Source organism: Suricata suricatta, chromosome 7 (assembly GCF_006229205.1).
Source record: "Suricata suricatta isolate VVHF042 chromosome 7, meerkat_22Aug2017_6uvM2_HiC, whole genome shotgun sequence".
In the NCBI taxonomy this organism is placed as follows: Eukaryota; Metazoa; Chordata; class Mammalia; order Carnivora; family Herpestidae; genus Suricata; species Suricata suricatta.
Genome location: NC_043706.1, coordinates 46,074,896 through 46,102,264, shown reverse-complemented (window position 1 = coordinate 46,102,264; position 27,369 = coordinate 46,074,896). Strand labels below are relative to the sequence as shown.

Genomic DNA, 27,369 nt, shown 5'->3' with positions numbered 1-27,369 from the left:
CAGTCAGTCAGTCGCTTAATTGACAGAACCACTCAGGTGCGCCTGTGTAGCGTACTATTGTATATGGTGATTAAAAAAAAATACGTCCACCCTGTAGTTTGAAGAGTTTACTTATTTGTGCCAAATTTATTTTGAAAAATATAGAACTTAAGGAAAAGTTGTAGACTGGTTTTCTAATGAATATCTGTATCCCTTTCATCGAGATTCATCTAAGCAATTGTTAGTATGTTGCTATTTTGGTGTGTGTGGGGGGTGGTATTCTCTTCCTCTGTTTTACAATTATTTGAAGGTAAATTTCAGCTATCATTACAATTTATTTAATACTTTGACATGTATACAATGAAGGATTTTTTCTTTTATACCACAATGTCGTTACTATACACAGGAAAGTGACATTAATAAACACACACTATCTAAAATAGTCAATAATCAAAATATAATATTTTTATAACGTCTTTTATATCTACAAAGCTACCACTCTTTGAAAAATGGAAGTAAATGCCAAGGGAAATATAATAATTGGCCCTTTACTTTGTTGTTTGTAAACATTTCCCCAAACTAAGCACAGTTTTCTGAACTTCTGCATCACGAATCTAAGATTAGAAGTGAGTACTAGATTTTGGAGCTGTGGAGAGAAAGCTCCCGGCTGGTAGCTTCCAGGCAAAGGAAGTGATAGAGAACTCTGGGGAGGTCCTGGTGTCCTCCTTATCCTTCAACTCGGTTAAATCCATGTGGGAAGACAGAATCATGTCCTCTGGGTCTGCTTGCTTTCTCTAGAGGTAACAGATGATAAGTTAGCTTTCTTTTCTGGGTCCTGTAAAAGAAAATGAAAGTTATCTCTGAAGGTTTATCTCTTTTATTAAATATCTATACTTTTTTTTTCAGGTTATCTTACGTCAATGAACTTGCTAGATTTATCTTGCTATCTTTTTCTGAAAGACTGCACCACATTTTAATTGAGGTAAGAAGTAATGAAGACTTCTAATGGGGAAAGTGCAAAAATAATTTGGATTATAAAGAAAGAGAATTCATTTGTTGATCTAAAGATTTTTTTTCCCATTTAACCCGCAAATGGCATGTACTTTTTTTTTTTACATTTTTATTAGCCAAGATGGTGAAAAATATTTTTGATAGGTCCAAAAGTCCTGGAAGCCATACTGCTAATGGAAGAGACCATTTGTTTTCTCCTGTAAATGGTGAAGAGAATTGAGTCTATGTGGTACCAAACACAGAAAGGAAAAAAAAATAGAATGAAGATAAAAAGGGTGAGAAAAAACACTCTTCATCTTATTTCTAATTGACATAATATATTTTCTAAATCTATTATAGTTTAATTTAAATAACTTTATGCTGCTTAAATTTGAGATTTTTTTGCATTGTTTTTTTCTTAAAATGTAGATGCCATGGATTTGATTAAGAAGAACATTTCAATTAAGTGCTTTGGTTCTGGTGTTAGACATACAGGGATTACTATCCAAATGCTGATATCTTTACAAGTCACTTAAACTTTAAGCCTTTTATTTTCATAATTTCTAAAAAATTATCTGTGAACCATGAGGATTAATTGAAATAAACTTATTTTGTGTGTGTGTGTGTGTGTGTGTGCCTGATAGACTTTTAACACCCCTTAAAACTGTAGATAATTGGCTGGAGCCTCAACAGGTGCAGACCTACTACATATGTGTACACACACACACACACACACACACACACACACGTGTTTAATCTAATCATAAGCACACCTATAAGAGAAGCACAGTTAAGAGACGTATTTTTTTTACAGGTAAAATCATGAGATTAAAAGAAGTTTAAACAAAAGAAGGTAAATAATTTTTCCAAAGTCATTCATTTCTTAAGTGGCACCATCCAAACATGAAATGAGCTAAAACAGATCCAGAAATATCTTTTTTTCATTTTGGAAGCATAACATATCAAGATTTGTGATGTAAATTTTTTTTATTCCCATAAACGATTGTGTTTTGAAAGAAAAACTGGAAATACAGCAATGAAAATAATGTATGGCTTATAGTTAATTATCCAACACATGATGGTTAGCTTGATATTAATGACATTATTTTTCATAGTATCTTAACTGCTACGTATTTTTCTTGTAGCTTTTTGGAGGCTTGAACTCTTATGATATATTTCTGACTAGACAGATGCCTTTAATTTTTTTTGTGAGGAAACTTCCTAGCAGGCATTTTCACTGTCTTTCCTCCTTTTCTGAGGTTCATATGGTCGTGTATTAGGGGAATTTCAAATCAAAGTAAAATGGATAAGTGCCATGTGAATGATTCAAATAAAATACTATGATGGATGAAAAGGGTCAAAAGATACAAACTTCCAATTATAAAATAAATGCCATGGGAATATAATCTACAACATGATGACTATAATTATTAATACTGTATTACATATATGCCAAGTGCTAAGAAAGTAGATCTTAAAAGTTGTCATCACAAGGAAAGCTTTTTGAAACTATGTATGGTAACTAGACTTATTGTAGTGATCATTTTGCAGTGTACATAAACATCAAGTAATTATGCTGTACCTTAAAACTAGTATCATGTTTTGTGTCATTACACTTCAGCAACAACAACGAAAGACAGTGAGAGTCAGAAGCACATCCCAATCTACTATAGCTATCCTGAGAAGTTGAGGTGGGGAGTCTTCTAGGAAAGAGGATAATATATATTAAGATGGTTTGTATTCTGAGGATGTTACTGGAAAGGCTTTCCAACCCTTACAATACTCCCATGGAAGGAAGGAGGAGGAATGCTTGCTTTAGCTCAGCAAGAGTGAGTCTCTGAATGGGGTGCCTCGGTGGCACAGTCGGTTAAGCGACCAACTCTTGATATCACCTGAGGTCAGGATCTCATGGTTCATGAGATGGAGCCCCACTTTGGGCTCTGTGCTGACAACAAGGAGCCTGCCTGGGATTCTCTCTCTCTCTCTCTCTCTCTCTCTCTCTCTCTCTCTCTTACTCCCCTGCTCTTATGTTTCCTCTCTCTCTCTCTCTCTCTCTCTCTCTCTCTCTCTCTCTCTCTTTCTCCCTCCCTCCCTCCCTCCCAAAATAAATAAATAAAAAATCTTCCAAAACAAGGGTGAGTATCTGAACCAAATCTAATTTGACATCCTGGGACCAATGTCACCTGGAGGTGACCCTACCTGCAAGTTAAGCATGGCTGGATGAAGGTATATTCCCTGTGGACACTGACACCATCTACTGCTCTAGTGCCTGCTGTGGACTGAATGTCTGCGTTCCCCCCAAATCCATATGTTGAAACCTAATGCACAATGTGATGATATTTGCAAGTAGGGCCTTTGGGAGGTGATGAGGTCAAACAGGGGAACACTCCTGACTGGAATAGGCTCCCTTATTGAAGGAGCCCCGCAGAGCTCCCTCTGTGCATCCCCCATGTGAACCCACAGCCACAAGACGGCCGTCTGTGACACTGGAGGCAGACCCATTGCACACACCGAATCTGCCAGCAGCTTGCTTTTTACTTCCGGAACTGTGAGAAATAAATTTTTGTTGCTTGTAAGCAATAAACAAACAAATATTATTGCGGTCAAAGGAGGAAATAATCTCCTTTTTAAAATATTCAAGGAAGACATCAGCTCTGTTCACTGCAATCCATTATGCAAAAGACAGATGCAGCCTAGATAATATAAAAACAAACGGGTGTGGCGGTGTCCCAAACACACTTTATTTATGAAAAATAGTCAGTGGGCCAACCTGACCCCCGATCTAAATCCTCATGGTTCAGGATGATTCACTTGCCATGGCTGGATTACAAGGTTCCTCTATTCCTGTTTTTAGTAGCTATAACTAGAAAAAAAAACACTGTAGCAATTTGGCTGTGGATGTGAGTTGCAAAAGGCTTACTGGTCAGGGGAAAATGATCTTTAACACACAGGCAAATATTTCTTACCACACTGGATCTGTGATATTTTCTATGCCATTATATAAGTCCTTTATAAACAAACAATGGTTGACAGAATGAAACAAACTGATGTATAAAATTAGAACAGGATCATTTCCTAGCATCATTCAGAAGTGAGAATATCTACTCTCATATCTTTGTAATGAATAAAGGCATAAAATTTAATATTAAAGCTTAAACAACACAGAAAGAACTGTTTGTCAAAAGGTACATGGTGAATTTGCATTGCAATCCTCCTTCTATGATGTCATACATGCAAAGAGTTGATTCTATGACAGTGTAGTTCCAAGAACCAGTTTCATCTGCCATGGAGTTAGTGGCTACAAGTAGATCATGGTGAATTCAAGGCAGTCCAAAAATTTGGAGGGGGCCTAACTTAAAAAGTCTTTCAGCAGACCTATCCTCTCATGGTCTCTTCAGAGACACCTTTGAAGTTAACAAATGAAAGATTCTAGATTCAAGTGATTTCAGATGGCAAAAGCAATGCCCCATTATTGATCCAGAGCAAAGGCAAAGAAATAGAAGAGTACAGAACCTGCAGAACACTTGTGGTATTTCCTTACTCCATTGTAATTGTGAATAAATATGTGCAACAACAATCTGTTGATAAAGGCATTATTATCAAGGGTTCAAACTCATGAGGAATCAGGATTAGATCACATCTCCAGAAAAGCCACAAAACCTGCTGATGGGATAGCTAAGGGTATTTGGAATGGACAGTCAAGGAAGGAATGAATAAGTACCAGTTGAGATCCAGCAATCAATAATAGTAATAGAGGCTGAGACTTGTTCCACCACTATCTTCTATATTTGCCTTCAAGAAGAAGGATCCAAAGGGATCATGGAGGAGGTGTTCCTCAAACCTAGGTGGAGAAATAGTTTATATGATATAAATAGCCATGAAATGTGACTGTCATTGATTGAGGGCCCCAGCTGCTAAGGCTTTGAGATAAATCTTTGCATTTGTGCTGAGGCTACACTCTTCAGAGACTGCTCCCAGTCAATGATTGGTTGTAGCAAGGTTACTAAAGTAGTCACTTTCCTAACAGGTACAAGATTCCCCAGATTGCTGATTCTGGGTGGTATAGTCCTCTATGGTTTTGCTTCACCTTTGTAGTTTGCACTGGAGTTTAAGGATGCATCCAACCAAATATTTTTGTATCTACATCACTCAGGATCAGCCTTGCATCCCAGTCTGATGATCTAACCTTTCCTGACTGACTCTCTTCTTTTCCTCGTACAAGTATTTCCTCTAGTAAAATCCTAGTGCATTTAATTATGTAGAGGCACATATTTCTTGCACACATGGACTAGTTCTCCACTAGTTTGGGTAAATACTTTAAAAGTTTTATCCTCTCATCATATACAATATTGTAAAATATTTAAGAAATATTTATAATACATTTTATCACATACTTACAAATGAGAAGCATGCGTAACTAGCAATACTTTCTGACAGGCCACACTTCAATGTGCCTTCATATCAGTAAATGCAAATTAATTGCATATATTAATATATCTTACTCAAAGCAGCTATGACAATACTTAGCATTTCAGTGCAAAGGGATTGTGGAACTGAAAAAAAAATAAGTCAAGCTGCCTACTTTTGGATCAAAATGTATAATCACATATGATCGAAATCCAACCATGAAAAACACATAAATATGAGCTTATCATCTTAATAGATGACAGGAAAAGTATTGCCACAATACATGAAAACTACATCAATATTTCGACACAAAATTAAGACATTTTAATAAAATGATTAAAATTTTAATTTAAAAAGGATAAACAAATATATCGAGTCATTTTTCTTGAATTAGCACTCTGAGTTGTTCCTGAGCTTTTGTTAATTTTCACAGTTCTGAACCAGTTAATTCTGACAGTTTTCAAGAGCCTTGTTCATTACTCTTCCTGAGGGGCCGACTCTCAGAGGTCCTCATCCCATCACTTCAGTCGATGTCATCCTCCACATTAATATTTAAACTCTGGTTTTTCTTCTTAGATGGCATCAGCTTAAAGCAAACTCCACCTTGGTGAATGTTAGTACTCCATAACTATTTGCTGACTAAATGTTGCATGGTGATACATTGCAGTGGTCTTTCTCCTATCAGCTGAGGCTGAATTTTCAGGGGTTTTTTTCTTTTCCAAAAAGAATGCGTAGCTAAGTCAGTTTCCTTACGTTTGATTTGTACTTTATCATTTGAAATATTTTTCAGCACAGGATAACGAATGCCAGGCAAGTAAGTCGATCTCTTTTGATTTCACCTGTGTCACCTCTAACACAAGAGGATATGATTGTCCCTAAGCAGCCCCACATTCTTTACTCACCTATGACATAGATCCTATGACACTGGGTCTCATTTTTCCGATGTTTTATAGAATGGATGAATCTGGTTTTCCAGAGTACCATGTGGCCCTTTCCAGTAATCTTAGCATTGCATGATCTCCTTAGAAATGCAATTGCTAGGCTCCATTCTAGACCTACTAAATCAGAAATGCTGGAGGTGGGGCTTCGCAATTTGTTTTTAACAAGTCCTCTAGTGGATTGTGATGTAGCTAATGTTTAAGAACTGTGGCCCTAGAAAATCCCTTGACCTCTGGCAGGAGAGGATCAATTAGATGTTCTGTGTTTACAGCGTCAGCTTCTGGGTATTGAGTAAAACCTCCAGCTTTCCCTCCTGTATATGAAATAATAGATGTGGGTAACACACAGATTGGATCAGAATACACTTCCAGTTCCATCGCAGAATTAAAAACATTAGGTGATGCATTATAAAATATTCATAATCAGACTTTAAAACCTGTTTTGTAGAGTATTTCCTATTCTTATTAGTGAATCCAGAACTTCTTGATCATGTCACATTAAAAAAATTACACGTTATATAGTTAAGTGATGAATCACTAAATTCTACATCTGAAACCAATTTTAGCATATAGGTTAACTAAGTAGAATTTAAATAAAAACTTGAAATAAAAAAATAATTACACATTTTATGAATCAAAATAAATCACTTAACCTCCCTGGTCCTCATCTATAAACAATAGTGATCTCAAAGGAAACTTACAGCTCTAAAATCCTATAATTTTGACATTCAGTAATTTGGTACTAAAAATATTAGAATATTTGTCATCATATGTAACATATAATAGAGGAATGCATTGCTATAACATTTCCACCCTGATGTTTTTAGCAATCCAAATGCATTTCCTTTATAAGTCTCTTAAGGTTATGTTTTCATGAGAATCTATTTAAAGTAACACAAGCTCATTTTACTTTTATGAGAAAACTTTAGAAACCATGTTCTTATGACCATGTTCTCTGAACATTGCACAATTCAATCACGCATACAAATGTTCTTGCTATTGATAAGCCTCAGTAGTTAAAACCACTTCCCTGGAGAATCCATAAATAAAAGGGTTCTCTGTTTTCTTATTTGGAAGCACTTGACTTGAAAAAGATCTGTTGACATATATCTTTGTTTCCTAAGAAACTCCACCATGAAGATTCATCTCTTTTTCTTTATTCTGCTCTTGTGGGTCACAATTTTACCAGGTAACATGTAAATGTTTATGGGCTTGTTTGTGCTAATGAATTTGAGGAGACATAAGTTGTTTCTTATTAAAAATATGGTAATAACATAGGGATTAAAGATTTTTATATTAAATGCAGTGTGGTACTCTGGACCTGACCCCAGAACAGGGGGAAAAAGATAATTATGGGGAGATTGGTAAAATGTGAATAAAATTTGCAGTTTAATTGATAGTATTATACCAATGCTCATTTCTTAGTTTTGATAATGTACCATGTTCGAGTAAGATGTTACTATATCAGAATTTCACTTCTATTATCTTTGCAACTCTTCTGTAAACCTAAATTAATTTCAAAATAAAAAGTTTTAAAAGAATAGATCAATATATTAGTCTCATAAGCTTCATCCTAACAATATGTGACTGAAACAATAATTACTGGAAAAAATGATCATTAGCATAATCAACTGGTAAGAGATAGTGCTAGACAAAGATGTAGTTACCTTTTCCTTCTTTTTAATCTATGCCAGTCTACTACCTCCAATTATGAGAAGCCTTTCTTACTATTCTGTTCTTGGAATACAGGCAAGTCATATTTGTTGTTAGCCTTTCTTTATATATTTCCAGTCACTGCCCTCTGTCTTTGAGTACTACGGATCACATGAATGTTGAATGTAATATTCCGTACAAATGCTATATTTTTCATGAGATATTTTTTCTACCCTCAAAGGCCACCTTCTCACAACAGGTAGGTAACAAGATTCTCTCCTCCGGAGTTAATGTGTAAGTATGAATTGTAAAGAAATAGAATAATAAATTTTGGAAAAGAAGAGCTCATTGAGTCTACTACTTTCTATTTAAAGAGCTTAAGATGTAGCTCAAGTCTACCTAACTAGGACTAAAATTAGGCTCAAATTCACTGACATTTGGGAAAATTATTCCTTTTTGGATACCTGGCTGATTTCTTTAGGACAAATGCAAATCATAACAGAGGCCTAAGACAGTAAGTTAACTTACTCTTTCATTGTAAATACTATAAATTCCATCATGATGACCTTAAAATCTATATACATAATAAACTGATAAATTATCATTTAGAGGTTGCAAGTGGATAAAATTCTAAATAGGGACCAAGCGTCAATGAAGAAACAAAGAAATACAATGAATTATTCATTTAATTAAGAGAATAACTTCCTTTCCTTCCTTTCAAAAATTATTAGAAAATAATCTCTGGATTTTTTTCCAGCACTAGAAAGGGCCAAAAAGACATTCTATACAGATTTGCATAGCTTATAACACGTGAGAAATCTTTTTCTCTTTTTAATTTCAAAATAGCTAGCATGCTTAGATTACTATGTCAAGCATTGTTCTGTCTCAGTAACTTAGTTTTTCTTTATAACAGCCATATCAGGTGCTCCTACAAATAATTAAAGTCATTTGTGCATTTATCAACAAACCATGAAAAATCATGTGTCCTGTAGACTTAGAGATTAAAAACTATTTGGGGAGAGGTGCTTGGGTTGCTCAGTTAGTTAAGCCTCCAACTCTTCATTTTGGCTCCGGTCATGATTTCATGGTCTTGAGCTGAAGCCCCACATCCTACTCTGTGCTAGGCATGGACCTGCCTAAGATTCTTTCCCACTCTCCCTCTTCCCCTCCCCAACTTGTGTGCACGTGCACGTGCCCATGTGCCTTCTCTCTCTCTGTCCCCTCCCAAAGAAAAAAAAGAAAGAAAAAACCCACAGATTGAGGATGCAGTGGGGATACAGTAGCATAGATTACACCATGAGTGATGCACTCATCACTGTTATTAACTTTTTGAATATCTTTTCTTATATATTCAAAGTAATGCCATTGACCTTGTTAATCACATGTGTACCCAACTTTTAAAAAACTACCCTTATCAATAACAACAAAAATTCAAAGTAAAAGAAATATATCCAGATACTATTTTTCTGTACAAAGGTAACATGTAATATAAAATCTAGACATGTAGAAAATAATAAAGCAATAAGAATGTTGGCTTTCAACTTATAGCTCACCAACATATGGGGGGTTGAATTCAACTATATAAAATAAATTGTCATATGTGTACCTCTTTTAGAGTTTTTCAGTTGTTCTTATACCTCATTGCAAAGTGTAAAAGTCCTTACTCAAAACTGAGGTAAAAAATTTTCATTATTTTCTCACTCTGACAGTTACAGATGAAGAGTTGTCCTGATAAAAGCCATTAAATTGTCTATGTAGGTAAATGTCCATTGAAGTCACTTAGCTTTCCTCTTCATTTATAGAGGTTATAAATGCACCACATGTCTAGAAATGGAATATAGTTTCACTCCAATGTACTGTTTGGCTTTACCTGCCAAACCAAAAAAAAAAAAAAATGTTGTTGTCAATGATTACTTTTCTTTAAATATGCCACATAGACTTTAAATATAGGATAGTATAGCTTTGTGCTGTGAGAATAGTCATGCTACCCCCCATTTCCAAGAAGGTTAATGGTAGCCTAAAAGATTAAAGAGCAGGTATGTGAAAATAAAAAGAAATTATGGGTTGAAAAAATTTTAGGAAATATCTTGCTCATTTCTAGCTTATATATTAAACAAAACGTTGTATACTATTTAATAAAATTCGCTAGCATGTTAACATATTAATAGATGCATTATGAGTGATATATATGAAATGTTTTGTGAGAACAGTGAAAAAAAGAGCTTACTTTCCTGAAAGTGATCCACAGAGCCATCAGAGAGAAGAAAGTATGCAAACAATGTATGTGAGGGTGGAGACAATATGTTTGGCTTATAACAGCATTGTAAGACAGTAATTTTAATCACTGAAAACAGTGTTATCAATTAGAGGCAATTTTGTCCCGAGGGAGATATTAGGGAATGTCTGTAGACCTTTTAGATTGTCATAACGGGTATTATTGACATCTAGTTGGTAGAGTCCAAGGATGCTGCTAAACGTTCTTCAGTGCACAGGATTGCATCCCCCAGCAAAGAATTGTCCAACTCAAAAGGTCAATAGTGTTTAGAGTGAGAAAGCCTGAACTAGGGATTGACTTACAGTTTAACAAGGGGTGTACCTGATAGTTGAATGAGTGGCTGGAGGCTTATAGAGGCAATTATCAGTGATCCAAACACACAGGCCTGGGGAATACTTAAATTATGAGCTCAGAATGACAAGAATGGAGACAATATTATTAGAAAGCTGAAATAAGACAAAGAACGAATAAGAGAAGGGGTGGGGTCAGTTTAAGGTGGAGTATTGATCAACAGCATCAAGTGTGACAGTCCTCTCGTTGAGTATAATTCAGGTTTCTGTCACTGGCAAATCATACATGGGTTTGATTATAGTAACTCCTTGGAAACTATAGAATAAATAATGACATTTAAAAGTTAGCATTCAATCTGTGCAATGTAATGATTTTCCTCTGCTGTAAATTGTGTCATATTCTGCATTTCTTCAGTTATAGTGAGAAGAGAGCTAATTTTAATAGAATTGCTGGTTTTACATCAGCTATTTATACCAACAATATATATAGTGTAGCTCTGAGTCCAGGTGTTCACTAAGAAGTATCACTACTCACCACCACCATTTGGAAATGCAGACAGAATGTCTATGTAGAAAGGCCTGGCCTTTGAGGGGACTGACTGGAACACCAGACTTAATTTATGGTTGAAACTAGTGGTAAAATTTATTTGCTTTCATACCACGAGTTCACAAAAATATTTGAATCTGTCCTTTGGTCATTTATCTACAATATTTAGAATTCTCCTGTACCAGTTCCCCTTATCTCACCACATGAGGAAGGTGATGTGTATACAAAAAATGCACCAAAACATAAGGTTTCAAAAACACAGGAACCAGCACATATTGTGAAATATAAACTTAAAATACATTTGGCTTGGAATAAATATTACAATCTATCAGACCAACATCTCCCAATTCCTCAAGTGTCTCCAAGTATTTTAAACATAAACTTTAAGTGAAAATCAATTTCCAAATGATAAGATAAAACATGTAGTTCAGTCCACTGGTAATATTAAAAATCATGTCCTGGCCAACAATGGCCTTACCTTCTAGTCATTCCCTTTTTTGAAATCAGTGCTGTCATCAGACATGTGTCTAAGTTAAATAATTTCTTAGCATAAGTAATCCCAAAAGACTCAGGGGAATTGTAGGAATTTGAACAAATTGCTTAGCATTGCCTCTCTCTCAAGATTTTAGAAAAGTAAAATCAACCTCCAATAGAAATGGCTTGAAGAACTCAAAAAACACAACATTTTGTTCAAATAATATTTCTGAAAGCAGAACAGGGGAAATTCAAAGGCAATTGGATAACTGTAGAAACCAAGCCTGAGAGAAGATAAATAATGAACGCTTTATGGGCTGTTGATTTGGGGAACTATCCTTGAGTTACTATCCAGTCACTTGTAAGGAAGAGGCTGGCACACCTAACTTAGGCCCAAGGCATTTTCTACTTTTCAGGATTTACTTGTACCAAGAGACAATCCATTCACCTAAACTTTCTTCAGTAAGCTTTTCCCTGTCATAAATTAGAAGGGGGAAATTTTCTTTTGACCTACACAGTAAGTCCTACTTCTTGAACTTTCTCCTTTTAAAATATGGATGTGTCATAGCTAAATTGCTAATTTCAGTCATTCTTTTCTTCTTACAGCCAGAAAGAAATATCCCCACTATGGTAGCTTGGATTTGAGGAGAGAGTGCAGAAAGGGTAATGGCCGATGTAAACTTGAGTGCCAGGAAAATGAAATTAGGATTGCTTACTGCATGCGACCTGCAACCCACTGCTGCTTGCAGAAGTAAAGCTGACAGAAGACAAGAAAGAGATACACTCTCCAAGAAGAGAGGACCAGTGTTACTAAGTCTTCCCAGAATATCCTTCAAGGCTTGTGTGTCTCAAAGAATTAAATAAAATTTAACATTGAGCCATTCCTAAGTGGTTCTATGTCACACAAATCCGGTGCCTTTATACTGCATTTTCTCTTGATCTCTTGGTACCAGAAGTCAGCAGAATTTATTTTATGGAAATTCCCCAAGAACTATCAAAAATTCCAAGTGCTTTGTGTTGGTTGACATAAACAATGTTGTGAAGACCCTAAGTCAAAGAAATGGGAGACACATATTCCTGAGATGGAAGCCTCCAGTGGAAATATGCTGTCATATTATCATTAAACCCTGCTCTATAGATTATCCCATGAACATGTATAAATCCACAGGGCTTGTGAGACTAGGTATTGAGAACGCAGATCCTGCTTATGAGAGAAAGAACTGAAGAGAGAGAAGGATCAGCATAGAGAACAGAAGAGCAGAGGAAACCACAATCAGCCCCGATTTCTGTCCATCTTTCTTATTTAGTGGAGAAAAATGTGTTTCAGGAAATAAAAGAGGGAGTAAAAATAGAAGGGCAGTATTCCGTGAAGAAGAGACTATACGTAATTAAGTATTTTGACTAAGAAAGACAGAAACTATGGCTAACAACTCAGTTGGGCTTCGCGGTCCTGGGATAATTGTATTTGAGGAGACACAAAGCAAAAGAAAGGAGGAGAGTGATCTCCAGTCTAGAGATTTTTTTACTCTGCCTGAGTTCCTCTTGCTACTTCCTCTGAAGGGCGGCACTATCTTCCCCCACAATATTCACAATGGATACCTCTGTATCAGATAGTTGCTGTTAGAAAATGCACAGTCCACTTCTTTTATGAGTTTAGGGCTACAACTTAGTTATTGGTATTAATTTAGAATTATTCTTAAAAACACCATCAATAGCACAACATAGTAATAAAATAGAAGATTCCCTTCCCCAAAAATAAAACTGAATATTTTTTTGTAATTTAACTAAGTAAAATGAAATTTGTTGAGTGGATATGTATAAGCCAGTCTTGGACTCAGAAAGAGATGAGAAGTTAAAGAATTTACAGGCTCATATGCTCTGGACGTTTTCTTCTTTCTTTCCTTCCTTTCTTCCTTCTTTTCCTTCCTTCCTTCCTTCCTTATTAAAGTATATTTGACATATAGTATTATATTAGTTTCAGGTGTACAATATAGTGATTTGATAATTCTGTAGATTACAAAAGACTTACCACAAGTGTAGTTGCCATCTGTCACCACTATCAGTGTTTTTTATTAATGCTTATTTATTTATTTTGAGAGAGAGAGAGAACAAGTGGAGAGGGAGCAGAAGGGAAGGAGAGGGAGAATCCCAATCAGGCTCTGCACTGCCAGCACTGAGCCCATTGTGGGGGCTCAATCTCATAAACTGCAAGATCATGACCTGAGCTGAAATCATGAGTCAAATGCTTGGGGTGCCTGGAAGGCTCAGTTGATTAAGCATCTGACTTTGGCTCAGGTCACGATCTCATGGTTTGTAAGTTTGAGTCCCTCATTGGGCTCTATGCTGACAGCTCAGAGCCTGGAGCCTGCTTCAGAAAATGTGGCTCTCCCTCTCTCTACCCCTCTCATGCTCATGCTCTGTCTCTCTGTCTCTCAATAATAAATAGATGTTAAAGGGAAAAAAAAGAGTCAATACTTAACCAACTGAGCCACCCAGGAGCCCCTATTGATGCTTTATTTATGGCATTGCATTACATCTTCTAAAGCAGATTTGAGATATAAAGGTATATGCTCATACTAAGCATCATCTATTATGGTAACATGCACAGAGAAAGAATTTTTCTTCTATTTATATAAAGTTTTTGGATTTATTTCCATCACAAGGGACTGTTTACTTTTTCATGTTTTATTTTAATGAAAATATGACTTCTCAGTATGAAGCCATTTTTTGCTAAGCACATGTTGAGGCCTCACATGCATTATCTTTCACATATCTTAATAACTTGAAATAGACTTTGACTTCTCATGTGTGTCCTTTGTAGCATAAATATCTTCAAAAGTATTTTTACAGTATTTATTTAAACAGGGTTTTCAACCAAGAGCTATTGACATTTTGATCCAGACAATTATTTGTTGTCCAGATATCCTATGCATTGTACCTTTAGCAATAGGATGTTTCCTAGCATCCCTAGCCTTTACCCACCAGATACCAATAGCTCCTTTCCCCTAATTGTGACAAAATGTCTACCTACATTGACAATATCCCTTCTGGAGGCAAAATCACTCTGGATTTAGAACCACCAGCATATAATTAAGCACTCATTCTTAAATTTCAAAATTAAAAATGGAAACAAAAAAATTAGTAATGTTTCCAGGCAGCACATTTTCTGTGTTTTATGAAGACTATTTGAAATTTTCATATTTATTACATATGGACTAGAGATGATATATTGGTGGCCCCAGAAAAAAATAGCCCAACTTTTGAACACTAAATATATTAGCCATGTTGAGAAGATTCGTAAAATAAATGCTTAAAATGAAAGTTCAAGTTATTTCTTATCTAACAAGACACCATCATTATATTAAGATCTATGATGTAGAATTGAGAAGCTTAATATACTATTAACATGAAACAAATAAAAATTGAGTTTGTTATTGGCCATCAAGAAGTGATAGGAGAGAAGAGGCTTCCTAGCAGACACATGAGGCATCTCAGCATGTGAACTAGTCTGTGCTGGTGGGCCCTCTTTCCCTCAATGCTGGACAAAGAAAACCAAACCCATCTATGTTTCTGAGCCAGTCTCTCCTTCTCTGGTCTTGTGTATATTCAATCCACTAGCCTCTTTTCACCCCAAGAAACAAACATGACAAATTTGAATGAGAATGTAAACATATAGGCATCAATTATGAAATTAATACTTTTCCCTACAGAAATCTTTTAACAGTCTATTGTGTGTGATATTGACCATACATTCTAGAAGCCCTTTTGACAAAGTTCTGCATCCTATTCCTTTAAGGAAAAAGAGATGTCACTAATCATTCATAGTGACCTCATATTTTGTTAACAACAACAAAAATGTAAAGAAAGAAACAAAGGTAAATATTTACACATGGGAAGATTTCTGGAAACTTTCTTGTTTATGCACTGTAATTTCCATAAATTATCAGTAAGTATTTTCATGTCTACTGTATAACAATTATCAGAATATACTTGGTAGGAGATAACAAAGAATGAGAAAAAATCATAACTATCATATACAGTTGACATTTTTGCCACAAGAATAAAAATATCTTAACATATGTTTAAGAAAAATATATATAATTAAGTAATAAGTTATGCTATTCATTATTTATTACCATAGACTGGTTAAGGGGATATATTCATTTGCTCTAATATAATGAAAAAATCTCAGTTACGAGTAAGATCTGGAATGGAGAAGAAAGCATTGAACAAATGATACTGTGAAGAGGCACTCAGAGTAAGCTTAAAAAATTGAAGAAAAAACATGAAAATTAAAATGATAGGTTTTTAAAGAACCACAAACATCATCTTAGTGAAAGCATGGGAGAGCAAATCTGGTCTTAATAAAATAAGAAAAAAAAGATATGAAGGCAAGAGCCCTCAGGAACCAGCTAAAGTTGAGTACTGATATGAGCTGAAAGATAAGGACATTCACATTTGTACCAGTAAAATGTTTGTAACTCAGTCTCTTTCTGCAACACTTGCTAAATTGTCCTATAAAGCCACCCAACATATCAGACTTTCCATCTCCCACACACATGGTCTCATGACCAGAACAGATTGTTCATCTTCCCTGGGTAAGAAGACTCCCAAGTTAAAAATGAGATTGATGACTTTAGATGTCTTTTCTGATTTCAGCCAGAAGTAACTTGGAGCCAAAGTATATATTTAAGAGATGTGAAAAAGTGAAAGGAATATGTAAAACATTTTGTGATGATGATGAGTATGATTATGGATACTACATTAAATGGAGAAATCAGTGCTGCATGTGAACTCTGGAAAACAGAAGTACTACTAAGCATCAAAGTCTCGAACAGAGATGCATCTTACTGACTCAAGAGTGGGTAGAAAGAAAATGTTTGCCAATGTTCATAGCAGCACTGTCAACAATAGCCAAATCATGGAAAGAGCCTAAATGTCCATCAATTGATGAATGGATCAAGAAGATGTAGTTTCTATATATACATATATACAATGGAATACTACATGGCAACGAGAAAGAATGAAATCTGGCCATTTGTAGCAAAGTGGAAGGACCTAGAGAGAGTCATACTAAGCAAAATAAGTCAGGCAGAGAAGGACATATATTATGTTTTCACTCATAAGTCTAACAGGAGAAACCTAACAGGGGACAATGGCAAGGAAAAAGGGGGGAAAAGAATTAGGGAGAGGGAGTGAGGCAAAGCATGAGAGACTCTTGAATACTGAAAACAAATTGAGGACTGAAGAGGAAGGGGGAAAGGGCAAGGGGGGTGATGGTCATGGAGGAGGGCACTTGTGGGGAAGGGCACTGGTGTTATATGGAAACCAACTTGGCAATAAACTAATTAAAAAAAGATTACATAGAAAAAAAAAGAAAGAAAATGTTTGCAATGATTAATAGATGTATTCCCTTTTAAATCCTCAGTACCACTGTTTATATAAATAAAAATAATTTCATTTGTATCCTGTCTATTCATTGCCCACATTTTTTGAATTTGGCCATAATGACATTTTAAGCACAACTAGAGTCTGATCCCCTGTTTATTATGGCCATGTTGCTAACCTGATATTCATGCTACTTATCTGAGTTGCTCTGTTTCATCTCTAACTATACATATAGGATTTGCCAATATTACTATGAAAATCATGGTTATCTTCATATAGGCTTTTTTTCTAGACCAAAATATTTCCATATATAGTTTTAATTTTTTCCTAAAAGAAAATGTATGTTCTCTCTCTTTCAAATCTGAGCCCTTTCAATCTTGGCTTACCTACTGTTTTTGGTATGCATTTAACCAATTCCTGTCAGGTGACAATTTGAGAGAACAAATTTATCCTTCAGGGGATAAAAGATAGTTTCTCCAGCAGGGCGATGAAATAATATTAAATCAATACCACACCATTACTATCACTCAGCAATACTTATTTATATTCTACTCTTGCTGGACACAGTACCTAGTTGGAGAAAATTTTGGATATAATTTTTAGCACTATATACTTCTCCATGGTGATAGCTTTCAGTTAGAAAAGGGTCAATTTACTTGTTCTTTTCTTTGTTATTGTTTTATTATCAGTAGGCTAATTCCTACTAATTGAGCATTTTCTTCTGCATACTTCAGAAATATCATGTCCACCAGTAACCTGAGTATTATTTGCACTACCCTCCTAACTGTGGGTGAAATGGATTTTTTTGAGTACTGAATGTAATACTTCATAGGAGAGCTAATTTTTAGTAAGATTTCTTTATCTAGGAGATATGCCTCCAAATTGGTTGTGTTACTAGACATGCCTCTTTTGAAATGTTTAAGTATTGTACATAAATAAAAGTGTTTAAGTAATTTTTTATTTGGATTTTTATTTTGATTGATAATTTACACTTCTCAATATGTACCTTGATATACCAACACTTCCTTGAAAATTCACTGGTATATGCTCACTAAATAACTATTAAATGAATATTTCCCTGAGATGCATTGATTTTCTGTCAAATGATCTTGAATTCTGTCTGGTTTTTTTCTACCAGTAAGAATATTTCACTGATTCAAGTACCTTAGGTTTGATGAAGTCTTATCTTCTAGTTCTTGTTTTTTAGGTTATATATGTGTTGTGAAGAATCCTTAGGCAAGTTTTCTCATAACTTTGGATCTCAATTTCCTAACCTGTAATGTAGAGGGTTTAGTCTCTAAGCATCCTCTTAATGTTTACCTATTTATGACTCTGTGATTTGTTTTTAATGTGATCCTTTAACTGTCTCCATAGTTTTGTCCTTTTCAGATTTGTGATTCCATTTAAAAAGTCATTTCTAAGGAAACAACTACACTTTTTTTCTAAATTATGTAGTTCAGGATAGAAAATCTAGAAACAGACCCACAGCTACATGGCCAACTAATCTTTGACCAAGCAAGAAAGAATATCCATTGGAAAAATGTCCCTTCAACAAATGGTGTTGGGAAAACTGGACAGTGACATGCAGAAGAATGAAATCAGACCCCTTTCTTACATTTTTATACACAAAAATATATGAAACTATCAAAATCCTAGAGGAAAACAGTGGCAGTAAGCTCTTTGACCGCAGTCATAGTGATTTCTAACTAGAAACTTTGTCAGAGGCAAAAGAAACAAAAGCAAACATGAACTATTGGGACCTCATAAGGTAAAAATCTTCTGCACATCAAAAGAAACAATCACCAAAACTGAAAGAAAACTGATGGACTGTGAGAAGATATTTGCAAATGACATGTCTGATGAAGGGTTAGGATCCAAAATCCATAAAGATGTTATCAAACCCAATACCCCACAAAACAAATAATCTAGTTAAGCAATGGGCAGAACACGAGTAAATATTTTTCCAAAGAAAACATCCAGATAGCCAAAGACACATGTAAAGATGCTCAACATCACTCGTCATCAGGGAAATGCAAATCAAAACCATGATGAAATATCACCTCACACTTGTCAGAATGGCTAAAATTATTAATTAATAACAGAGGAAACAGTAGGTATTGGTGAGGATGCAAAGAAAGGGGAACCCTCTTGCACTTTTAGTGGGAATGCAAACTGTTGCAGCTACTCTGGAAAACAGAATGGAGATTCCTCGAAAAATTAAAACCAGAACTACCCTATGATCAAGCAACTACGCTAGTAGGTATTGATCCAAAGGATACAAAATACTGATATGAAGGGAGAAATCCACCCTGATATTTATAGCAGTATTATCAACAATAGCCAAATTACAGAAAGAGCCCAAATGTCCATTGACTGGTAAACGGATAAAGAAAATGTGGTATATATACACAATGGAATATTACCCAGCCATCAAAAAGAATGAAATTTTGCCATTTGCAAAATGAATGGAGCTTAAGTGTATTATGCTAAGTTCACTAAGTCAGTCAGAGAAAGACAAATACCATATGTGGAATTTAAGAAACTAAAAACAAACAGAGGGTAAAAGAAAGAGAGAGAGAGCAAACCATAAAACAGACTCTTAACTGTAGGGGGAAAACATGAGGGTTGCTGGAGGAAGGTGGGTAGGGGCATGGCTAAATGGGTGATGGGCATTAAGGAGGGCACTTGTGATGAGCACTGAGCGTTATATGTAAGTGATACATCACTGAATTCTATACCAGAAACTAAAATTACACTATGTGTTAACTAACTGGAATTTAAATAAAAACTTGAAACTAAAATAAATAAATAAATAAATAAATACAAAAATAATAAGATTATATAGTTCAGGGATTTGAGAGTCTAATGTAAAAAGAGTAGTTATGTAATGAAAAGGATGGATTCTGTGCTCTAAAAGACGGCACAAGCAAATATATATACATACACATATATATACACACACACACATACACACACATATACATATATATGCATACACATACATATATGCACAGATATATGCATATACACACATATATACACACATGTAAGAATAGTATGGGGGATAAAAGACATATACTTTGATCCTGTGCTCTCTCACTCACACACACATACATACACAGATGTAAATACACAGGACTGGCTAGATTCAGGTCACAGTTTGGCAAATATGAATTTCTTTTAATGTTGTAAAAGAAACCAATATCTCTCTTTCTTCCTGGTAGCAATTCAGTGGGCATAACTCTCAAAACCTCCACATTTTCCTTTCCTATACTTGCTTATTTTTTCAAATGATGCCCTGGAGAGGCTGCACAGTGACCAAAAGTTTTTCACTGCCACACAAGGCAAAGCATTTTAGTAACTTTCTACCTTTGGCTGCCAGGCTGGAGCTGGTATTATGCAAGTTGCTTTCATAAAGATCTTCAAAAATCAACCATTATTACCTTGCACAGTTTCACCCTGGTTCTCTTTGAATTTCTGCTTTACAAAGTCTATTTCTTCACCGCCATCATGTATATCAGCGTTAGAATACTTACTGGAAATTTGAGCCTAAATTAATAAGAGATGCCAATGCTGTAACATATAATAAGAAATTATATTCTTGGGTATATTAGTCATTTGTGTTGGCCTAACAAGTGCTGAATTTCCCTATTTACATGGGAAGCCAAGCCGTAAGGAACTTTCCTTTGATAAAAAAAAGTCCAAAGTTAGACCCCTTTCCTTACCTTTTTAAGGACTGTTTCATGTAAATGTCTGTAGGAGGCGGATGCAAGATGGCGCCTTGGCACCCTGCCCGAGCACATGGCGAGGTACGGCCTGCCGGCCTCTAGTGCTCCCTCCCCCCCGCCAGGTACCGCAATGAGTGAGCGACCAATGCGAGGCCATGGAATGGGTCAGCCCTGCCTCTGCCAGCCTATCATGAGCTGCCGCGCAGCCTGGGCGGCAGGTATATATGGGGGAGCAAGCAGCGGGGAGGGGAAGGAAGAAGGAAGAAAAGAACCAATAAAAGTCTCTGCAACGAATCTCGGTGTCGTCAGTTCTTCAAACTGCGGGCAGTTTGAGCGGCTCCGGCAAATGTCCTGGCTTTTAAATAGATTTCCTTTGCACATTCATGCTGGAGACTTCATATCATTGGGTAAAATCAAAGTTCAAGTATTAAAAAAGAAAAAGCCCTCGGAGATTTCTCGTTCTGGTAACATAGCTGACGGAGAGGGAATTGAGAACGCTCGCTGAAGAGCCAGGAGTTTTAGACGAAGCACAATTTTAAAATTGTTACTATTGTGTTCATCAGAATGTGCTAACCTCACGTTCTAGACAAAAGAGGAAACCAAAAGCTGGAGTGCCGAAGGCCTTAGGAGAGGCAGCGCATTGTCGGGTCGAGGCACGGAGAGTCCAACCAACCCAGCAAAGGCCTCGCTCTTCTACCACTAGGTTGTGAGAGACATGGTCACAGTTCTACGCACGGCAGAAAACTGGAAAAAACACCTTTTATGATAGTGACATGAAACATTATAGTGGTCGCACTGAGGATGTGTAGGAAATGAAGAATGCATAGATATCCCATTTGGGGACCTTAAAAATGAGTCATTAAACTGGTCAGGAAATAAGAGCCTAGACTCCAGTCAGAGCAGCAATGGAAGCAATAGAAGCAGTGAGGAGAGGGGATCCCCTGATCCGAGAAGATGACAAGTCTAAAATCACGGAAATAGCAATGGCTTCACAGCCATGAACACACAGCAGAGTAGGAAGTAAACTCACCAGGTGGTCAAGACTGGCTAGCCACTTCAAAGGAGAACATTACTGGCCATCAAGCAGGACACAGAAGCCACAGAAGGACCCTGCAGAGGACAGAGGAGACCTGTGGGCGCATGTCTCAAAGCTGAATGTCGATGACTCAGAGACAGGTTATCCAACAAATATCACCCACATACTTCCAGTTTCCACAAGTAACTACGCTAGCTGGGAAGATAGTTTTAAAAACCAGGGTAATTAAGGTTTTTTTCAATGAAAACTGGAGATTCAGAGATCAAACACTTAGACCCATTGCCCAGCAGACTGCCAAGGAATCCTTGAAAATCACTAAGCTTTGGATGACACTATGAAGTTTTTCTTTAGTTTTTCTGAGGTATGTTGGGGAAGATTTTCGGTTGTCATCCTACGCAGTAAGCCACAGATTCAATAATCTTCTAAGAGTTAGTAACTAAACTGTGAACTATAAATATGGATATGTCTCTTTTCCCAAACTCTAGAGAGTTTTATATTTATATATATAATCTCATTGTTTCTTGCTTTATGAAACCACACCTGCCCTGGGAATTTATTTCTAACATTTGCCTCCTTTGTGGCACACATTTCTGCATATAAGAATAACACCCTATAAAGGGGCATTCTTTTTTTTTAATTTTTTTAAATGTTTTATTTATTTTTGATACAGAGAGAGACAGAACATGAGAGGGGGAGGGGCAGAGAGAGAAGGAGACACAGAACCAGAAGCAGGCTCCAGGCTCTGAGCTAGCTGTCAGCACAGAGCCTGACGCCGGGCTCAAACTCACGAAAGTGAGATCTGACCTGAGCCGAAGTCGGAGGCTCAACTGACTGAGCCACCCAGGCGCCCCTAAAGGGGCATTCTTGAATTTCTGTCCAGGTTACTCTGTATGAACCAAGTAATAGGGCTAATAAAGAATCCAGGATTAATTCAGTAGGACAGGCCTAAATTTGTGACTGAACATTAGGATTGAAAGAGTTGGGAGCTAACCCTAAGATTATGGTCAAAATAGTAATCCTTTAACTTTTAATATCTTTAACCCTTTTCTGAATTAGAAACTTAAATTTAAAAATTTTTTTAATTTTTATTTATGTTAGAGAGAGAGAGAGAGAGAGAGCGAGTGAGCAAGCAAAGGAGGGGCAGAGATAGAGGGAGAAAGAATCTGAAGCAGGCTCCAGGCTCTGAGCTGTCAGCACAGAGCCCGATGTGGGGCTCAAACTTATGAACCGCTAATTCATGACCTGGCAAGATCATGACCTGAGCTTAAGTCAGACTCTTAACCAACAGAGCCACCCAGGAGCCCTGAAACTTAAATTTAAATCACCATTCTATTTTCACTGGTAGTACCTGTTCTCCACTACCAATTCTTGTTAAGGGTTTTCCTTTGCCTCTTTTAAGGAAAAAATCTGAAGAAATCTGTACCCTTCTCCAATTGATTTTTTTCCCCTCCGAATCTCCCAACTGCCATTCACCTCACTGACTGGAGGGGAGAGTCTAACTCGAAAATTTTATTTTCCTAAAAACTGTGTAACCAAAGCCCATGTTTATTGTTCCAACTTTCACAACAAAAACATACATTGATAATTGATGAAATAATAATTGTCACTGCACCAGTGTACCTCTGCTCTCGCCTTATCACCACACGATGGGGAGCTCTCTTCACAGGGCACCTGTGTGAGAGGGAACTGGAAACACACCCTGTTGAGTGAGTAATGCTTAGACATGTGTGCAAGAGCCTCCACACCAAGGGTGTTTGTACCATGAGAGAGCTTGTAAGCGATGGAACATCTCTGCCCTGTCCCATATGACACAGAACATACTTACCCACGAGAACCCAGGGTATTCACATGCACAGTCGAGTTCAAGAGAGACCACCTTAACAACACACCAGAATTGCAACCATCTACCAGTCAACCTCTGTGTTATTCCCTCCCTCTCTCTTCCTCCTTTTTCTTCTCCCTCTCTTTCCTCTCAAGCATTTATTCTCATCTCTCAACTAACCTGCAATTTCTCCATGGTGGAATTTTTATGGGTTTTTTTTCTGTTATTTTAGATGGCAATGTTATTGGAGGATATTAATGTCCCCTAAAGTACGCATGTATCAATAAGATAAAAGGAAAACGTTCATCTAAAAGGTCCCTGGTTTGCTCCCAGCAGGCACCAAAAAAAAAAAAAAAAAAAAAAGGGCGGGGGGGGGGGGGGGGGGGGGGGAACGTTCTGCTCTACACTCCCACCGGGCTCAGTATAACATGTTCTCAGACTGTTCTTTAAGAAAGCACAGGGAGTTCGACCCAAGGCAACCAGGAACGAGGAAGAGAGGACAGGCACGTACCAATGACCAGTGATCTGGCAATAGGTTAAAATGTCAGGCACAGGCTCTCCTCATCTGTGGTTACATCTTAGACGTAGGAGTTTCGGCAGGTTGCCAGAGAGGAGAACTGAGTAAAACCATGAAAGGAGTAAAGTGCAGGGAGAACAATGGAGAGGCAGCTGACACTTTATCTAAGCCACCATCTTTTCCCTCACAGACCAGTGAAGTGGTCTCCAAAATTACCTCCTTCCCTGCCCTTGCTCCTGCTCCCTTCCAAACAGTTCTACTATGAGCCAAAGTGAACTCATGAACTCTTAAATGGCTTCCATCAAACACAGAATAACATCTGTCACTTCAGTGTGGCCTAAGAAAGCCGGATGAGACTTCCCACTCCCTGCCCCCCAGGCTACTGCTGACGCCATCCCTCACTGAGCGCCAGCTCATTGGCCCGCCTTTCATTCCTCACACACATTATGCTGTCAGGAATATCTAACTTCCTCTCTCTGCAAGGGACACCGTGTGTAGGCCACCCCCTTTCAGTTCAGTAGAATTCATCCTTGATCATTCATTACAGTGCGTCTCCTGATAGTCTCTCAAATTTGTGAGGAGCAATTCAATCTGAAAATTAAGTCCCAAGTGTGGTTGTGACCAGGCTTATCTTGCCTACTGATTTATCCGAGTCCTGAGTTCTACCAATGCACAGTAAGAACGTAGTAACTTCTAATGGTATGAATAAGTACCTTCCTTCTTTGTCAGGTTTGTGCATTGTCTCATTTAACATGCAGTAGAAGTCAATAAGTTTGATATTGAAATCATCATTTTATAGATAAGGAAACTGGACCTCAAAAAGATCACTTAGGAAAAGCATGTCTGAGGCTCAACTCCAGGTTTTGCTAACGTCAAAGAATAGGTTCATTCTAACTCTGAAGACCAGGCAGTCTAGTCGAGGGGGGCAGATGCAGGTGATTTGTCAGGGTTATGGATGACCAGAAGTAGAGAGCTGTGTACTGGAGAAATACTTTATAAATCTTGTCTCCTCGTTCCTGAGAGTCTGTGGACCACTTTCCAAGGATGTGAGCATATGGCTGACAGCTCTCTATATTCTTCAGTCTGGCTTCAGGTCCTAAAACGCATTCTTACTGTGTGACCTCATATAAGATTGCTGGAGCACAGTAAAACATAGAGGGTCAGAAAGTGGAGGCGTAAAGGATATTCTTTTTTATAGTCTACCAATTTTTCCAGAAGATTTCTCTCATGGGTCTCCTTTACACAAGCTGTATGTGGAGGGGTAAATCATAATTACTTTTTAAAGCGTAGGAAGACAGAGCATCAGTTTGTTTCCCCTCATCATCTTCCATACCCACAAAAAAGGGAAAGAAATGGATAAAAGCTCTATGAATTGGTGTCTCATCTCTTAGGATTAGAAACTGAACTGTGTATTCTGACATTCACTTTCTCAGAAGTGCCATTTTCTAAAAATCTTTTTAGTTAGACAGATGATAGATACTACAATTGCTACTATAATTTTATTTCAGTCTTCATTCAACAAGTATGAATTAAATGACTATTCTATCGTAAACATCACTGTATAACTCAAAATCCCTACCCTCATGGAATTTACACTACAGTGAGAAGTACAGTTAATAATAATAATAGCATAATAGCAGTTAAAAGTAATAGTAATAATGCCATACTCTATAAGTAAATAATAAAAAAGCCACTAATGAACCAAGCTACTTTCAAATAAAAGCAAATGAGGTTTACCAAAAAATTGAAATAAAGTAAGGGTTACTATTGATAGAGTAGACACCAGAAAAAGCTTTCAAAATCTCTGATAAGATGACATATCAACAGTAGAGAGAAGAATAAGACAAATTAACTGTGATTCTGGGTAAAAAGGTGAAGGACTTGAAAGATGTGATTGAAATGCTTGATAATGAATCCTAAATATCACATATCAATACATAAAATACACACAGAGACACCACACATCCAAAATCCTTCCAAAGAAAGGAGAATATTATTGTTGGGTGAGTTTAAAGCAATAATGTATTCAGGCAATGAGAAAGAATGAAATGTGACTATTCGTAGCAACATGGATGGAACTCCATGCTAAGTTCGAGGGTGTCTGCTAAGTGAAATAAGTCAGGCAGAGGACAGATACCATATGTTTTCACTCATAAGTGGGACAAGAGAAACTTAACAGAGGACCATGGGGGAGCGGAAGGGAGAAAAATAGTTGGGGAGAGGGAGGGAGGCAAACCGTGAGAGACTCTTAAATACTCAGAACAAACTGAAGGCTAATGAGGGTAGGAGAGAGGGGAAGGGGTGTGAGGGGCATGGAGGAGGGCACTTGTGGGGAAGAGCACTGGGTGTTACATGGAAACCAACTTGACAATAAACTATAAAAGAAAAAAAAAGTAACACGTATTCAGTGAGGAGATAAATCTTCATCTGAGTAAAATTAGAATTGACACAGAGAAGTGGATCATATGCAAAACATGTGAAATAAATATTAATGACTCTTGAGTTTATAAACCTTAACTTAAAATTCATTCAGATGTAAGAAGATGAGGCAAATAATAACATGTATCACAGGGGATAATCAATACTCTATTGTCAAAATTAAACTGTAAAACTTTGATCACTACATTAATTTCCTTGTAGCAGGATTCTTGGACGGAGCTGTGACACTGAGGATTTTCTTTCCAGGAAGCAACTTTATTGCTGCCGGCGCTGCTCACTTGGGTTCGCACCCGAAGAACTGAGCCCCAAACGCCATGTGGCATAGTTTTCTTTATATATTTTCTAATTATTTGTCTTCCATATATGGTAACACACACAAACATGTAGTCTGATTATGTGTTCTCATGTTGCAAGGTCATGAGGGATGTTTTCATGTACGCAAAAAGCCAGGTTACCTAGAAGGGTTTTTTTTTCTCCTTAGAAAGGGGACTTTACCACATCCTTAGTGTGAGGTAGCTTACTGATACATAATACCAGAAAGTAAGAAGGATATTCTGATAGTTTATAGAATGCCATTGGTCCATAACCAGTAACTTAAGTGATAGTCTAATAAACCGATATTAGGAAGAGGCATCAGTAACAATAAGAAATATGTTTTCAATAAGTAAGTATTGCTTAAACATCTTAAGCATTGTTTAAGCAATGATCACTGGATATAGTTTCAGATTAATATTTCTAAATCACTATGTAGGTGTAATTTGTTAAAAAGATTCTTGAGTAATGGGGTAGTACAAAAAATATGTTTAGTAAACTATAAATTTTCCCTTCAGATTAAGACAGCATACACAAACCAACAGATACTGGATAACATTATCCCATGAGACCA

The 27,369-nt window shown here is 36.8% G+C and overlaps 1 protein-coding gene and 1 long non-coding RNA gene across 4 annotated transcripts; one reads left to right on the top strand and one right to left on the bottom strand.

Annotated features, from left to right (window-relative positions):
• Positions 1 to 422: 422 nt before the first annotated feature.
• LOC115296575 lies at positions 423 to 24,105 on the bottom strand. Of its 2 annotated transcripts, XR_003910936.1 has the most exons (3): positions 24,039 to 24,105; positions 21,700 to 21,779; positions 423 to 814 (listed from the first exon to the last, which is right to left on the bottom strand). It is a non-coding gene; the product is annotated as an uncharacterized LOC115296575 (long non-coding RNA). The 2 variants fall into 2 exon arrangements; XR_003910935.1 differs by lacking the exons at positions 21,700 to 21,779; positions 24,039 to 24,105 and adding an exon at positions 20,667 to 20,750.
• Positions 7,398 to 16,346, top strand: DEFB110 (defensin beta 110). 2 transcript variants are annotated; one of them, XM_029945041.1, is made up of 2 exons: positions 7,398 to 7,503; positions 16,213 to 16,346. In XM_029945041.1, the coding sequence occupies exons 1-2, from the start codon at positions 7,449 to 7,451 to the stop codon at positions 16,344 to 16,346; spliced, it is 189 nt and encodes a 62-aa protein (XP_029800901.1). In that variant the 5' UTR covers positions 7,398 to 7,448. The 2 variants fall into 2 exon arrangements, with proteins under 2 accessions (XP_029800901.1, XP_029800899.1); XM_029945039.1 differs by lacking the exon at positions 16,213 to 16,346 and adding an exon at positions 12,160 to 12,436.
• Positions 24,106 to 27,369: the final 3,264 nt, after the last annotated feature.

What these genes read in the sequence shown, in the direction of transcription:
- DEFB110 (XM_029945039.1), top strand. Translation starts at nt 7,449, where the DNA reads ATGAAGATTCATCTCTTTTTCTTTATTCTGCTCTTGTGGGTCACAATT. An exon ending in GTGGGTCACAATTTTACCAG is followed by an intron (nt 7,504 to 12,159) that starts GTAACATGTAAA and finishes TTCTTCTTACAG; the next exon opens with CCAGAAAGAAATATCCCCAC.